Source organism: Cebus imitator, unplaced genomic scaffold (assembly GCF_001604975.1).
Source record: "Cebus imitator isolate Cc_AM_T3 unplaced genomic scaffold, Cebus_imitator-1.0 Scaffold219, whole genome shotgun sequence".
Taxonomy (NCBI): Eukaryota; Metazoa; Chordata; class Mammalia; order Primates; family Cebidae; genus Cebus; species Cebus imitator.
Window position 1 is genome coordinate 2,955,534 of NW_016107534.1, and position 16,711 is coordinate 2,972,244.

The 16,711-nt window shown below is 49.2% G+C and overlaps 1 protein-coding gene across 14 annotated transcripts in view; it reads left to right on the top strand.

The window, feature by feature from the left end:
* CCDC136 (coiled-coil domain containing 136) overlaps positions 1–10,764 on the top strand; it is a 31,304-nt gene extending 20,540 nt beyond the window's left edge. For 4 of the 14 annotated variants that reach the window (XM_017549514.2, XM_037746066.1, XM_017549516.2 and 1 more), the window contains 6 exons: positions 728–1,234; positions 1,623–1,844; positions 3,258–3,539; positions 4,222–4,428; positions 4,468–4,554; positions 10,432–10,764. In XM_017549514.2, the coding sequence (XP_017405003.1) occupies positions 728–1,234; positions 1,623–1,844; positions 3,258–3,539; positions 4,222–4,428; positions 4,468–4,554; positions 10,432–10,542 (1,416 nt within the window). In that variant the 3' untranslated portion in view covers positions 10,543–10,764. The other 10 variants (XM_037746070.1, XM_037746071.1, XM_017549513.2 and 7 more) reach the window with 9 other exon arrangements.
* The last annotated feature ends 5,947 nt before the right edge of the window (positions 10,765–16,711 follow it).

Below are 16,711 nucleotides of genomic sequence, written 5' to 3' on the forward strand. Positions count from 1 at the left end.
GGTAGACAGTTTTGGTTTAGGCTGAATCTATTCATTCAGATCTTAGCCGAACTAGGAGAACAGGGAGTAGCAAAAGTCAATGCTATGAGGCTGGGTCATATTCCAGGGGCATCAGATGTCCAGGCTGGAGGCCTGGGTAACACAGAGCTGTGAACCAGGTATAAAATATTTCCTTAAGTGATCAGATCTCATCCTGGACATCAGCAGCCAAGAAGCCAGGCCTAGAGGGTCTGGGAAACATGCCCAGAGGCCAGATTCAGAATTGGGGCAGGAGATACAGGAACTAATAGTAAGATCTTGATTCCAGTTCTTCATATTGCTGCATTCAAGGCTGGGGCTGATTTTAGAACTAGGGATGGGGGAAGGAACTGAACCTGAAGGCCAGGATAGCTGGTATACCTGACTGAGAAGAGGGTGTGGTAGGGAGCCAGGGTGTTCTGGAAACCCACTGCTCCAAGGAGACAGGGATATACCAGAGTGCAGAAACCAGCCAAAATGGGAGCCCAGAAATCATGGAGTATCTGCCTTGGGGAGATTTTCCCAAATGAGTAAGAAACTGACACATGCCAGTTACCTGTAGGCTAAGTCAAAGACAGGCTGGTGTGAGGCTGAAATGTAGGCGTGCCATTTGCTAAGATATGCTCTCAGACACCTGCATCAGGAAAGGTGCAGCTGAAAGGACTGAAATGTCAGAGTAATGATAATGTCTCCCCACCCCTGCCCCCAGAAATCCAAGTTGCTTATGGAGCAGATGCAGGCCCTGCAGGTGCTGTATGAAGCCAGTCAGGCGGAGCAGGAGCTCTTGCAGCAAGAGCAAAGGAGGCTCCTAGAGGAGCGGAAGAGGCTGCAGACAGACTTGCAGCTCTGCCTGGAAGAAATGCAACTGCTTCAAGTCCAGTCCCCTTCTATAAAAATGAGCCTTGAGTCCTACAGGAAGAGCTATGGTAGCAGCATATCCCCCAGCAATGAGAACTGTCGTGATAGCACTATTGATGACAATGAGAGCTATTGCAAGAGTTATACCAGCACCCAGACCAGTGATGACAGCCTCCTCAAGAGCTATGACAGCAGCACCAGTGCCAGTGAGACCTATGAAAAGAGCTATTGTACCACCACCAACAGCAGCATTACCTATGAGAAGACTTACGGCAGCACCAGTAGCTCTGACACCTTTCACAAGAGTTTTGTCAGCAGCTGCACTGAAGATGAACCTGCTGAGCCTGAAGACATGGAGGTAACAGTTGCCAGGTGACAGGTCAGGCAGAGGACGATGGACTCTTGTCTTTTTAAGAGATACATCGCCAGGGGAAGGGACAAGAAGTGTGGGAATGGGGTCAGAGCTGACGTGGGGAACTCCTGAAAGTAAGCGAAACCCTCTACCTATGGCAGCCTGGCCTCCCCCTCAGTCCTCTCATAGAGAGATGCCCCCATCTGAACAGAGGCCCATAGTCTGTTTCCTCACCACAGCCATGGTGCTCTTTATGGGGATAAATACAGTATTCCTCCCGGGCAGCTCCGGATCCTGATGGCCATTGTTTGTTATCCAGAGAAGGGCCCAGCAGAGTTGGTTGGAGCTTAGGTGCTCCTGGGGTGCTATTGTTGCTCACTCCCCTCCCCCACAGCACTTTGAGGAAATGGTTGCTAAGGTGCTGATCAAGCTGCAGGCAGTGCAGGCCATGTACCAGATAAGCCAGGAGGAGCACAGCCAGCTGCAAGAGCAGATGGAAAAGTTACTGGCCAAGCAGAAAGACCTGAAGGAAGAGATGGATGCCTGTGAAAAGGAGTTTAAGGAGTGCATGGAATGCCTTGAAAAGCCCGTGGCCCCCCAGAACGACAAGAATGAGGTAACTGCTGTCAGGGAGGCAGGGTTTCCTCTGGGAGCCCCTGGAGCCAGAGGAGTCATGGCCACTTCAGAGAGGCTAAAGAGAGGGACAAAGAAGGGAGAGCATGCGGCTCAGAGGCTGGGCAGTCTGCTGCATCCCTGATGACATTTCCCAAGTGCTCATGGAGCTGGGGTTTACTAGTTTAGTCATCAGGACTCCTCTCGTCAATGGTTTCTCTGTTTCTCTCTTTGCCATTCCTGCTCTCTTTTTTGCTTTGTGTTCTAGACCACTTCTGTAGAAGTGTATTTTTGCACTTGCCAATCTTTCATCATTGTGTGTTCATTTGCCGTGTCTCCCAGTGTACCAACTAGGAGCACCAACTAGACTGTAAGCAGCTCAAGGACAGGGACATGTCTCCTTTTGGATCTCTCACAGTGCCAAGATGTCCCATTCCTAGAAATGGGACAGAAGCCTTGTCTCTGGCCAGGGGCTCACAGTCCAGTGGGAGTCTCTTTGTATATACATGGGAGAGACTCAGAGAGCAGCGAACACATGGGTCCAGATTGGCTAGTATTGGTACCTACGGAGGGAATGGTGACGTGTTGCCGTCAGCCAGGGAAGACAAAACCCGAGATGAGGGAGCAGGGTGTGACTTGCCTCTGTTTCCAGGGTGAGGTGCAGGAGCCCAGTACACACTTCAGGAGTGTACAACACAGCTCTTTACGTCATTGTTCCTATTAGAGAGATGGCTTGGATGAAGTAGGAGTTCCCGTAAAAAGAATTCTATAAGAAATCCCTGAGGTTCAGAATTGATAGCAGCCCTATCATTATTCGCCAGACAGTCACAGTAAAAAAACACAATTTAAATCGGTTTTTTGACCTTTTTTTTTTCTTTGAGACGGAGTTTCACTCTTGTGGCCCAGGCTGGAGTGCAGTGGCATGATCTCAGCTCACTGCAACCTCCACCTCCCAGACTCAAGCGATTCTCCTGTCTCAGCCTCCCGAGTAGCTGGGATTATAGGTGCCTGCCACCACAGCCAGCTAATTTTTTTTGTATTTTTAGTAGAAACAGGGTTTCACTATGTTGGCCAGGCTCTCTCAAATTCCTGACCACAAGTGATCTGCCCACCTCAGCCTCCAAAAGTGCTGGGATTACACTGGGTGGCAAGTGAGCTACCGCGCCCGGCTGTTTTTTTGATCTTATTAGATATAAATCGTCAGGTGCCTCAAGTTAGAGAGAAGCTATTTGTAAAACTATTTGAGAGGCTTATTTTCCACAGTTGAATATTTTCTTTATTGTCTACTTCCTATGACCTTTAGCAGGGAGATTTCTGAGGCAGTGACCCCCCAAGCAGGACCGAGGTTAGTTGCGTGGGCAACCAACTGGTTGCATAACCCACCAACTCTGGATAACTGGCCCTCCGCTACCAACAGATCAAAGACCTGCAGACCAAGCTGCGGGAGCTGCAGCTGCAATACCAGGCTAGCATGGATGAGCAGGGGCGGCTTCTGGCAGTGCAGGAGCAGCTGGAGGGGCAGCTGCAGTGCTGCCAGGAGGAGCTCTGCCAGCTCAGGGAGAAGAGGCCCTCCACTTTCAAAGAAGCCCGGGGGAAGAATGCTAATAAGAACATGAACAAGAATGCCAATGGGGTTAAAACTAAAAAGGTGACCAAGCCATGCTCGGATACTTCTGAGAGCGACTTTGAGACCAGAAAGGTGAGTAATAACCTTAGTAGCCAGATAAGCAGAAAGGAGGAGGAGATCCTGGGAAGAAGCATCATCTCCACTGCCCTTTCAACCAGGCAAGGGATTTGTAGAGAAGCCTCTGGGATCTCTGAAGTGTCTACAGTGGTTCCCATCTTAATGGAAAGTGGGTGCTCCATTTTCCTGTGAAGCAATTGGGCGGGTGGAACACAGACAACTCACATCGGGAGGTGCGGCCCCAAAGGACCACAGCCCCTAGGCTGGACAACTATTTCATTTCACACAGCCCCATTTGCTGGGACCCCTGTTCTTCCTGGGTTGCATGCCCAAGAGAAGTACCAAACAGATGAAGAGGGAAGAATTTGTTAAAAATAGTTGTGTACTAATAAGTGAAACAGGATTGGGTAAAAGAAGAGTCACCATAGAGGTAGGAAATGACAATTTAGGTGCAGAGCCCAAGACTCATTAGTTCTGGCAGCTGTCTGACATGGCTTAGTGGCCAGACATAGTGTCCTGAGAGGTGAGGTATGATTATGCTCAGGAGGATTGGCTCGCAGTCCCAGACCACCGGGCTGCACCCTTGCACTGTGACATGCTGGAAGTCACGTTTCCTTGAGCTAGTACAGCTTTGTCATGAGATTAGGAGCTTCACAGGTAATGCAGCCCTCATCCTGCCCTACCCCACATCCCACAGAGTCTGGAGGTGGTGCTGTACTACAAGGCCAGCCAGAGGAAATTAGATGGACTAGCAAAAGAGGAGGAAAAGAGAGAGGAGATGGAGGAGGAAAAAGAGAAGGAAGTGAAAGAGGAAACAAAGGAGCCATGTGGGGATGAGCTAGCAGCTGAGCCAGCAGATCCTGGGGAAGCTAAATCCACAGAAGATCAGGAAGAAAATGAAGAGGACAGAGAGCAAGAGGAGAAGGAAGAAGACAACGAAGAAGACAACGAAGACGAGGAAGATGACATCGACCCTTCCCTTGAAAGTCCCGAAGAAAACAACCCCCTCAGACTTTCTGAGAGCAAAAAGGTAAACAGAGCCAAGGGCTAGATCAAGTGGGAAGTGGGCGCTTAGACTCCGATGCCTCAGAGTTCATGGGTGGCCCTGCCAAGGATGGATGACTCCAGGAGTAGAGGCCTTGCGCTCTAAGGCATAGCCCTTCGGGGAGGTGGAGATGCAGAAGAGGGAGGCGAGAGCAGTCTGTCTGCAGGAAGTCATGGGCTCAGCCCCATTTGCTGTGGAACCACCTCACAATGACCGCCTTTTCTGGGAACCAACGTGGGGTCTCTGGAGTCCTTTCATTTACATAGTAGCCTTTGTTGCTTTCCTTATGTCAAGGCTGTGCCCTCATCCCTCTCTTCGGCACTGCAGGAAGGATGTTGACAGTGTGAAGTCTACTTCAGGCCATTTCTGTCGGCCTGGGCACATCACTCAGTTTTTCTATGGTGCCCTGTTAGCTTTAACCTTTGTTGTTGCTGTTAGGGGTGTGTCGGGATAATCTCTTCTTTGTTCGTGTCACCCCCTGGATTCTGTATATCACAGGATATGAAATTGGGGCCTAGGAGTGATAGTGAAAATATTTCACATCGGTACAGTAGGGGCATAGACTAGTCCAAGGAGACCATCCCTTCAGTTGCTGGATCGTTGAGAGGCTGGGGTGGAGGTATCCTGGGATATATCTGCCAGGATGCTAGGGGTAACTTACCAGTAGTATAGAAGTACTTCCATATTTTAGTGACTGGTATGTTTCTGCAGGTATGTGGCAACTGAATTCTTGCCCTGGGCTTAACTGGGGGCTCAGAGCCCCTAAAGAGTTACAGTATTTCCTGTGTAAGTCCTCAGCTTACATTAAAGGTTCTTTCTGTCCTAAACAGAGGTAAAGAAAAAAGCCTCTTGTGGCGGGATTGTCCAGTCAACTCTAAGAATATCTGGAATTTCCAGCAATTCGGTCTTCAGCACTTGTCCAGTGTGTAGTGCTCTGTTTACCTTGTGCTAGGGACTGTTACCTAAGATGTGAAAAGTCAGAGGCACTGCAGCCCCTCCCATTATCATGTTTCCTTCAACTCATCGTATTCTACCAGCGCTGGTTCAGGGCCTCACAGATGTCTTTACCTTGGGTGCCACATTTCTAAAGCTAGACATGATTTTTCTACTTTAAATACATTCTATGTGTCTACATACGGAGAGATCCCTTTGCCCCCTGGTCCTGCATCTTTTGCAGGCAGCTCTAGGGCATGTGTGTTACCACCTTGCAAATCCAGTTTCTGTCTGGAAGATTGTTGCAGTGGAAGAACTAGCCCTTCTCCCTTGTCAGTTTGTTTCAGTGCATTTTGTCTTACAGTGATATCATTAGATTCCTAGGGGATCCAAGGGACCAGAGCCCAAAATACTAAGAAACTTGATGGAAAGCAGGCTAGAACAAAGGGATAGGTGGCCTGGTAGAACACTGGCTCTTTCCTAGGGCGACCTAGGAAAAGCATCTGCCCTACTCCTCTAAGGAAGCTGTTTACTCTCTGCAGTGTCACAAGAAGGGTCTAGGTGCAGACACCTCATGCCTGACAAGATATGAGAGGTCTATGACAAGACAGAAAGAAAACTGGACTCGCCACCTGACTTGGACCTAGCTGCTGCTTAACCCATTCAATTTTGCAATTCCTGCAGACTGCTGGTGGAAAGAACCAAGGCCCAGGCAGCAGAAAAGACATGCAACTGCTCTAGCTTACCTGTTTTTTAACCTCTTGATTCCTTTCTCTTTTCCCTTTGTTTTCTCATCTTCATTATCTGTTGGATCCATGTGTTTATGTCTCACATCTCCTGGTCTCTCCTCGTGCTTCTTTCTCATTTCGGTGTGTTGCAGTCATCCCCTACCCCCGATCCCCCCATCTTCTCCTTGCCTCTTGTAGGCCTGGTGGTCATCTCGGCTTTGCTCTGGTGCTGGTGGGCTGAGACGTCGTCCTAATGCAGGTACTGGTATTGCTTCCTCTCCTTCTGAGGGATAGAGGGAGGGTGCAGGTTGCCCTGGCCTCTCCTCTTTCCCTTTTCTCCCAGCTGCTCGCTTCTTGCTTGTGCCATTTTATAATAGGTGACGCTCAAGTCTGAGTTTTAGTTCTGACTTTTCCTTGGGCTACTGCAAAGCCTGTGACATCTTGGAGCATGTCTTCATAATGCATAGGAGGTTGGAATGCTTGCCAGAGACATGGTTTGAGTTTCAGTCTTTGGCTGGGAAAAACTTGGATAAGCCCAGCATGGTTGCTACTGTCAAAGCTGCCTCACTACTTCTTTTTCCCCCTCATCCTCTGTGTGATGGCAAGCCTGACCACTTCTGATGAGCTGATATTTGTCTGCCAGGCTGGCCTGGGCTCTCTTTGTCTTTGTTTAACCCCAGAGCCAAGTTCTCACTACTGTTGCTACCCAGGATGGCAAAATAAGGAATCCTTCTTCTGTTGGGAGAGAGAAGAGGTCCGAAAAGCTATGATCCTCATGATCCTCCCAGGGGCATTGGTAGGAGGGCAACCTAAGTTGGTCCTTCGACCTTGGTGAAATGGAACTGAACCCCTACTGTGTTACTCTGCACCTTCTACTGAATGGTTTTGTGCTTCTGGACTTCCAGTCTCCAGAAAAGTCAGAAGAGAATGCCGGGAAATATTTTATTAGTTCTCTGTTATTTCTTTTGTGGGCCAGATTCCATGGTAATTGGCTTCCCAAGCTAGGTTTTCTGGAGAGATCGTGGTATTAGTGAAAAGTTTCTACTAGCCAGAGATGTGTGTTCTGAGGAAATCAAGACTGATATATTCTAGCCACTTTCCAGTTAGCTCTCACACATATAATGTAGACTGTCAACAGGATACCAAACTCAGGAAGCAGAATGTGCTCCTATGGCCTAAGGTAGAACTGGGGTTCCACTTGCCTTCTGGAACCCATAGGTATTCTCTGTAGTCCTGCATTGGCTCCTCTCTCATGCTCTCCCTGCCACCCCCTCCACTCCCCTCTGTTCTCACATTCCTGTTAATGGAGTGTGGCAGGCTTGATGCCGCAGGGTGGCAGCTGGAGCATTTGTTGGTAGCACTTCTCTCCATTTCTTTTTCTGTGCTTCCTCCTGCTCCCTCCCCAGATTTTCTGTTACTCATCTTCAAGCCTCCGCCTTTCTTCTTGACTTTAGGTATTCCCTTTACTCCCTGGTCCATAACTGCTTTAGTGATGGGGTCCCTCTCTATGACTATTCCTCCCCTGTGCACCCGTAGAAGTCTTAAGGCCCTACAGGCGAGACCCAAAGCATTCAGCCACAGCCTTCCACCACGTCCGACTAAGCCCAGCCCAATGAGAGGGAGAGGAAGAACTGCGGGTGAAGGGTTCTCCTGGTGGGGCCTGTTATCCCCAGAGATCTGGGGGCCCCGACATGCATCTGTGCAGCCAAGACCTGAGGGAGCACAGTGTGGTAGCAAGCGTGGCTGCCAGGTGGTCAGGAGAACTTGGTCCAGTCTGCACCTACTGACAGGCATTGTCCCAGGGAGCAAAATGCACTCTCTGAACCCTAGTTTCTTCAAATGTAAGCAAAGGATGATCAAACCTCTGCCCGCCTCACAGGTTTTTGTCAGGACCAAATGAGTTAAAGTAGATGAAAGTATTCTATAAATTATAAAATACCACATCAATAATTAAAAGAGCACGCACTTACAAAATGCATTTTATGTGTCAGGCACTGTTCTAATCACTTTACATATATTAACTGATTTAATCCTTGCAACTACCCTGTGAAGAAGCTATTCCTATTATTCTTTTATAATGATTAAACTAAGGCAGAGAGAGGTTAAGTAAAACAGCCAGGAAGCTACAAATCAGATTATAAGGACTCAATATTAGCCACAGATAAGACTCCAATCTTGCTTCCCCTTATCGTCTCTCCTCGTTTTGAGCAGTTTCCCTTCATTGGTCCCAAGTAGGAAGACACCATTCTTCTGTTTAGGCAACCTCAGGTCACATTAGCTCTTTGGGTAATTAATATATTATTAACTTATTTCATGTATTGTTTACGAGCCCCTCTGCAGATTGTGTATGCCGAGCATCCTCTCCCCATTCTGTACCTGCATTTGATTTTGAGGCTTCAAAGGCAGAATTTTCTATTCTTCACCATTATAGTTTATTGTTCTTACCTTATGAGGTTTCGTGTGTGTGTTTTTAATCTTGACCCTGTGGTTTTAAAATATTCACTGTCTGCCACCTTCACGTCATCTACAGGGGTGGCAAGCCCGCCTTCCCTGTCTTCATCTAGTAACAAGTGAGGACAGAGCCTCTGGAGTGTTGTCTCTTAGGGTTCTTTTATTCAGCTCGTTGGTCACTTACCTGTCATACCACAAACCGTGCTGTCGTCCTACCCTTATTTCTGCATGTTATCTGCAAAGATATCACAGAAAATCCTATCAGACAGCTCATATCCAAAAACATGATTCTAGTGATTTGTTACTTTGGTCACCTAGTTTAGAAGGAAAGTTTGACACAACTTACCCCTTTGGGACACCCACAGCAGCCCTTTCCCCATCCTGTGTAGAAGCTTGCCTCTGCCCAGTGTGAAGTGCACCAGTCACATTTAAGGATTTCAGCTCCCCACTCCTTTCAGAACAGACTAACATTCTTAGCAATGCACATTTGGATAGAAACATCTGAGCTTGTAAATATTTTTTCCTAGCTAGCTCCCTTCTTAGTTTTTGCTTTTGGTTTTAGAGACAGGGTCTCGCTCTGACACCCAGGCTGGAATGCAGTGGCGTGAACATGGCTCACTGTAACTTCGAACTCCTGGTCTCAAGTGATCCTCCTGCCTCAGCCTCTGGACTTCTTGGTTTTCTTACATGAATTACTCTGTATATCCACCTCTAACATTGTTTGGCTTTCCATTTCATATCTTCTATTGTTCTTAGTAGCTATTTCTACAAGCTCAGGAGATTTTTTTTGTTCTTTATAGCAGGTTTAAAATCCTCTTATTTTAAGATCAATTACCATCTGAGCACATGTGTTCTTAGCATTAATGGGCTGTAGTCCCTTTTTACTGAAAACCATCTTTCTGTTACCTTATGCCATAGCTTATGACTCAAAATCCAAATTCTACCTTTCAGGTAGTACAGTAAAAAAAAAAGTTATAAAAAAAAAACCTATTTCCCCAAGTATGTATTTTCTTTTCTAAGATTTTCATATTCCCTAATGGATGCCCTTTGGATATTTTCTGATGGTGTCACTTTTCCCATGAATCAGCAGGGTTCACTAGTGGCCAGCAGTGTCTGGAAGCCTCAGCACACTCTAGCACATGCACCAGGAAGTCAGTCAACATACCTGGTAACTGGGAGTGTTTTAATGACCCAGGCCCAGTGACAGGTTTCCTTAGATTTCCTTGAACCAGTGTCATTCTCTGTCAAAGTCTGTCTGCCTAAGAGCCTCTTACTGACCTGCACTCCGTGGCACACATTCTTCATTTCTCCCTCCGTCTTATCCCCCCTTCCCCATCCTCTTGACTCTGAGTTCACTTCACTACAGTGAAGCTAATGAGGTGCTGCTGCTTTTCCCAAAGGCCCAGATTTACCCTCCTCTGTCTTGCCATGGCATCTGGTCCTTTCTCATTGCAACCACTGGGAAGTCTGGCCCCTGGGCCTGCTTCTCCTGGGAGCTAGTGTTCTCAGCCCATGGGGAGAAATGGAGGCCTGGATATAGACAGCCACCTAAGGTGGTACGTACAGTGTTGGGCCACGTCTAGTGGTGCCAGGACTGAGAGAGCACCTACCTCCACCGGTTACCCAGGAGGTAAGACAGACTGATCCACGAAGTTCCCGAGGTGTCTCGGGCACCCATAAGCAGGTGATTTCTGGCTTAGGGCAGGGTTCAGGAGGCTGGGCACTCACAGTTTCTCTTTGGTCCCCACAGAACATGTTTGGGTTGTGGAAGCCTATGGTATTCTTGGCTATTGCAGCTGTGGCTCTGTATGTGTTACCCAACATGCGACAGCAGGAGTCAGAGTTCTGCCTCATGGAGTGATGGCAGACCTTGGCCAGCGCAAGGGCAGATCCCCAGTGGCCACCACCCTCAGCTTTGGGCAGGACACACTGTGCCAGAACCCTCCCCATATGTTCCATGTGTCCCCATTTCCTCGGCCTCAGTCACCCAGCCTGGAAAGTCTTGTGGGGAACGCCGACTCCCATCTCCTGCCTTGTATAAGAACCTGAGTTACTTGTAATTAAATATCAACTGAATTACACAGACTGTGGCTTTTTATTTGCTAAATGCCTCACAACACAACCAGAACAGAGCGGTTCCCCTTTAACCAAATACCTCACATAAGGGTCTGACTCCTAAATATGGCTTGTTACCTTGCAGATGACTGCAGAAAAGAGGCTAGTCCCTTGTGCTGTCAGCTGACTCACAGAGGGTTGGTCTATGCTTCTTAATCCCATCCTGAGGTACTTGCCTGAGCACGGAGAAATAGAATGAACGGGGGCTGGGGAGGACCTCCCCTTAGATTCTGTGCCCACACCTATCTACATGAGAAGGCTGCCCTAAGAAGATCCACATGTGTGCCTTCCTGGCTTAGCCTTTGTGACTTCTCAAGGGATTCACCCTCAGAGATGACTTTAATCATCAGGGTCTTGGCAGTAAACAGGTGACACACTCAAAGCTTTACATGAAGAGAGTTTAATGAAGGGACTATGTAGAAAAGGTAGGGTTAGGAGAAGCAACAAAAAGTAGTGAAGTAGCAGGCACTAGCAACAATGTAAAGCTGTTAGCATCCCAGGCTGAAGCAGGAAGGAAGCAAGAGCTGGAGCTCTAAAAATGGGCCCCAGGCAGGCGTGGCAGCCACAGGGGGTGCAGCCCCCGCCAAAGCGATGATTAACTGGGGTTTTTATGTATTCCCCTACCTTTTCTCACCTGCCCATTTTCTGCTGGTACCTCTCATCAGCTGAACCCAATGGGAAGACAAAGAGCAGAGGTGCTCAGGTAATATAATCTATTAAGCTCAGCCTCCTAGAGCTCAGAGCAGGACAGAGGCCTGAGATGAATCTAACTGGGCAAAGTAGAATGATGAGGGTAGTTTATGTGTGTGTCCCTGTTTACCTTCGTTCCTGTGGAAACTTTGTGATTGGATGTTCTCATCATGAATCTTTCCATATGAAAGAAGACCCCAAGTGTATTCTTTTTTCTTTCTTTCTTGTTTTTTCTTTTTTCTCTTTTTTTTTTTTTTTTGAGACAGAATCTCACTCTGTCACCCAGGCTGGAGTGCAGTGGCACCATCTCGGCTCACTGTAACCTCCACCTCCTCAGCTCAAGCGCCTCCCACCTCAGCCTCCCAAGTAGCTGGGACCACAGGCATGCACCACCATGCCCAGCTAATTTTTGTATTTATTGTAAAGACAGCGTTTCACCATTTTGCCTAGGCTGGTCTCAAATTCCTGGGCTCAAGCAGTCCTGCCCCGGCCTGCCAAAGTGCTGGGATTACAAGCGTGAGGCACAACACCCAGCCCCAAGCATATTCTTAAGCCATAGCGGAAACCATGACCCCCGTGACTACTGGCCTCTTTCTTCCTCCCCCTCACCTGAAAGGACTTTGTTCCATTCAACCAAACATCCAAAGAAACACATGTACAGAGCATGTACGTGGTACCACTTCTAAGCTAAATGAAGTCATTCCTTCTCTAGCTCTTACCTGGGGGAGTAGCAAAGACATTTAAAATTGAGAGATTTTCACGTTGTATTCAGCCCAGAGAAGTGACATGGCTGAATTGAGAGTCCATTTTCGCAGACATGGGGCCAGTGCTGAAATTTTGACTAGCCGCCTAGAAACGTGACTGCAACTAGGCAAATTGAGGACAGTGCCACATGCCTCTTGCCTTCGTCTAAGATAGTGGTCCCCAACCTTTTTCGCACCAGGGACCAGTTTCATGGAAGACAATTTTTCCATGGATGGAGGGGGGATGGGGATGGTTTCAGGATGAAACTGTCCCACCTCAGAACATCAGGTATTAGCCAGATTCTCATTAGGAGCATGCAACCTAGATCCCTCACAGTATCGGTCCATGGCCTGGGGGTTGTGGGCCCCTGCTCTAAATGACTCCTCTTTGAAGACAGTTCTGACCCAGGCTGGTCTAGCTCCTTGCTACTCCACGTGACCCATGGATCAGTAGCATCAGCATCACCTGCGAGCTTATTAGAAAGCCAGATCTCAGGCCCCAACATAGACCTACTGATGCAGAATCTGCCTTTCTAATGAGATGCCCAGTTGATTCGTATGCATAGTAAGAATTGAGAAGCACCTACCTAGTCAATTATATTAGATTGTATGTTCTTACTTGCAACTTAAAGAAATTCTCTTCATTTAGTTTGAGCTTTCTGTCTCCTTGTCTTAATGATACGCTGTTACTCAGGTATATTAAAGCGGAGTCTTTTTTGTTGGATGTGAAACATTCACTTGAGCTAGCTTAAAGAAGTCAGTAGGATGTTCTCACTTATAAGTGGAGTTATATAATGTGTACACAGGGACATAGCATGTGAACTGACAGACATGGAGACTTGGAAGCAGGGGGCAGGGGGACGAGAAACTACTTAATGCATACAACTGACACTATCTGGGTGATGTTACACTAGAAGCCCAGACTTCACACTAGGCAATATATCCATGTATCAAAACTGCACTTGTACCCGCTGCATTTATACTGGGAAAAAAAAAAAAAGGCAGGAGGAATTGATCTCAAATCTGGAGGAGTATCCCTTGGAAGCCCCAGGCAGGCATCCACCTGGGCCTAGGTGCGCTAAAACCAGGGACTCAAAGCACCTTTAGGAGCCTCGGTCTCTCCCTAATGCTGCCCTCTGCATAACTGCCTCCTTTCTGTGAGCTCCCTGCAGCCTGGCCCTCTCTGGTTTCCCTTCCCAGGCCAAGAGGTAGAGCAGCCACCTGCTGCCACTCCTGTCAAGGACCAGCTGCTATTGGGGCAGGGTGGGTGGTTCTAAAGATGACAGGTACTGCCAGTTCTGATTGTGGCAGATGGAGTGTTGGGTCGCAGGGAAGGGGAGAGGGGAACAGCCTGGAGATCGAGGCAGTGGTCCCCATGGGGGTGTGGACACAGAGCTGCAGGGGAAGTGCTCACTCGCCAGAACCCCTTGGTCTCCAAGATTATCAGAGGAAGCTAACTAACTTTTTTGGATCACCTATTAGATGCCAGGCACCATGCTAGTCATCTTTCTGGTGATTTCATTCTCACACATTAAAAAAAATAATAACAGATGAGAAAACAGGCCCAAAAGAGTTACATTACTTGCCCAAGGTTACAGAGCTAGAAATGGAGAGGCTGGAATTCATTCCACTCTACCACGCTGTCCCTGGCACCTGCATCGGAGCCACAGTCTGTATCAGTATCACCGAAAGTGCCTTCTGTGAGTCTGGCCAGCCTAGTATTATCACAGGTGACTGTGGAAATGTCCCTGGTTCCAGAAAAACAGGATTTTCAAACATGGCTCATTGTACCCGCTCACTTGGATTCAGCTCAGCCCAAGTTAAATATGGCCAATAATGAGGGCTGATGAGCAGAGCCCCTTGATGGCAGAGGCAGGACCAGGTGAAGAGCCAGGCAACCTGGTCTCCTGAGATAGGTCAGCAGATGGTGCGTCAGGGGGCTATAAACGGCCTGTGGCCCCAGCCAGCACTACCCAGATCCTCAGCTGATGAAACCCCTTGTAAGCCCCTGTGTGCCCCTGCCTGGCTTGGGGAGGAGCATGTCAGCACTTCTCGGGGAGGGGGCCCTGCTTGGCAGGCCCAGGCCCAGCATTGTGCACGGTCTGTTCCAGCCTGGCTGGCCAGGCCCGGGGCCTGGGCTCATGGGCTATATTGAGGGCTGAGTCACCAGCCTGTGCCTGGGTCGGGCTGACTGTCACTGGCTGCTGGGGCCTGAGTCAGGCCCCGATTTATCCTGGAGAGCAACAGGCTCAGGTTTCTGAGGACGGTTGCGGTGGGGAGGGTGGGTGACGGGAACCGTCTCTTGGCATTCTGCACCCTCCTCTCCTCTGCCAACCATTCACTCGATCCCCTGGGGCCCGTACACTGACCTCTCCTGGAGCGAGCTCATGAGTCAGAGGGAAAGCAAGGGAAGCTACGCTGGGAGTTCCTTCTCCCCTCCCTGGCTTCCTCAGGCCTCTCCCACCTGAACAGAGGCGTTCAGCTGGCTGAGGGACCTCAGATACCACCTGCAAAATAGGACTGTGAACCATCGGGGTCTGTAAAGGGGTGGTCAGCTCAAGCTACCCCACCTTAACCCTTTCTCCACCCCAGCAGCTCAAAGAGAAATGTATCCTTTCTCAGATCTGTGCCTCAGTTTCCTCACCAGGGCTTCAGAGGCAGCACTGCTGAACCCTGAGCTCCTGGCATCTCGGGCTGGCTGTCAGAAGTCAGCATTTGTACATATACAGTTCCCTTGTGTGTGTCCCAGGAGCCGGGACTCTCGCCACAGCAGAGCTCAACCTCTCAAGTGGATGGACAGTACTGGTGCCTGATGAGTGGATTTCGCCATGATTTGAAAGTGTCTTGGGGAGAATGAGAGTGCTAGAGATAGGGAGAAGGAGTTGCCAACAGGGAGAGTGGAATTCCTGAGCACCTCGTCACAGGCAGCCAGCCGACAGAACATGAGCCGCAGGGCTCAGGCTATTTATACCTCGCCTGTCACTATCAGGGTCCCCAGAGCTCTCCCCACCCCCAGCTACACACAGGAGGTCCCTTTGCTCTTTCTAGTCCCTTCTCTACTTCTCTCCCTCCCTTCTTAAGGAGGTGATTTCATTCAATGAGAAGAGAAATTATTCATAGACCCCTGTCATCATAAGCACTGTCCCCCACAGAGCCCTGAAACTTTTCCTCAGTTCCATAATAGGGGGTGCCCTCATTGGCCTCTGGGGGAAAAAGCCCCCAAAGATGCTCACTATCCCTTCTTTTTCCAAGTACAGAGGTAGAAGAGGAATTAGGGATGGGGTTGGGGGCACCCGCCCCCTGGGCCCCTGGTGCCACCGTGATGGAAGGTGGTGGAGAGACCCACCATCCACACATCCAACACACCAAACTAAGCACTGTCAGGAATGATATACGCTCCCTCCACACCTCGCAGGGGCTAAAGAGGTAAATGGGGAAACCGATTCACCTAAAAGGGCCCAGAATCTTCTCTGGCTTGAAGAAACTTCTCAGGCTCAGATATGGTCAGCTCAACTTACTGTTTCTAGAAGGATGGGAAAGCTGAGGACGCATGGCTTGAAAAAGGGGGAACTGGGGAGATAAGGCTGCAAGTATGCTACAGAGTTACAGAATAGATCTTCTCCTTACAGGAATACATTCTCTAGGCCAGGTGTGGTGGCTTGCCTCAGGAGTCCCAGCACTTTGGGAGGCCAAGGCCGGCAGATCACCTGAGATCGGGAGTTTGAGACCAGTCTGACCAACATAGAGAAAACCCATTTCTACTAAAAATATAAAATTAGCCAGGCATGGTGGTACAGGCCTGTAATCCCAGCTACTCGGAGGCTGAGGCAAAAGAATCACTTGAACCCAAAAGGTTGCAGTGAGCCCGGATCTTGCCATTGCACTCCAGTCTGGGCAACAAGAGTGAAATAGGTCCATCTCAAAAAAAAAAAAAAGAAAAGAAAAGAAAGAAATATGCTCTCTAGCTCTTTCTCCTTACCCCATACTGGAGGGTCTATTTGGGTGCCTCAGTTTCCTTGCTGTTCTATACCCCAGGCCTCCAGCCTTTGGCTTGCCCTGAGTGCAGTCCTGCCTGGGCATTCCAGCTGGCTCCCTTGGGCTCTCCCTGACCACTCTGCCCCTGGCCCTGCCCACCTGCCTGGTCACGTTTCCCCCTGGCTGCTGTGGCCAGGGCTCTCCCTGTTTCTGCCTGGCTGACCTGCCCTTTCCCTGGCAGCATCTGCCCCATGCCCCAAGTGGGCATGTTGCCCAGGGGGCTCCCTGGCACTATGGGGGCAGAGTCTCTCTTTCCCCTCTTATCACCTCAGTTGAGTCAGACTTGGGGGAAGGGGACATACAGTGTGAGTCACTTGGTACCCTTTTCCTGAGCTCAGCTTCATTCTGAGGTGATGAGGCCGAGCTGGCTGGTGACAGGGACACTGAGTCAGGGGTGGGGGCCTCGGTCTTACCCCTGGGCCTCTGGATTTGGGCCCCACGTGAGGC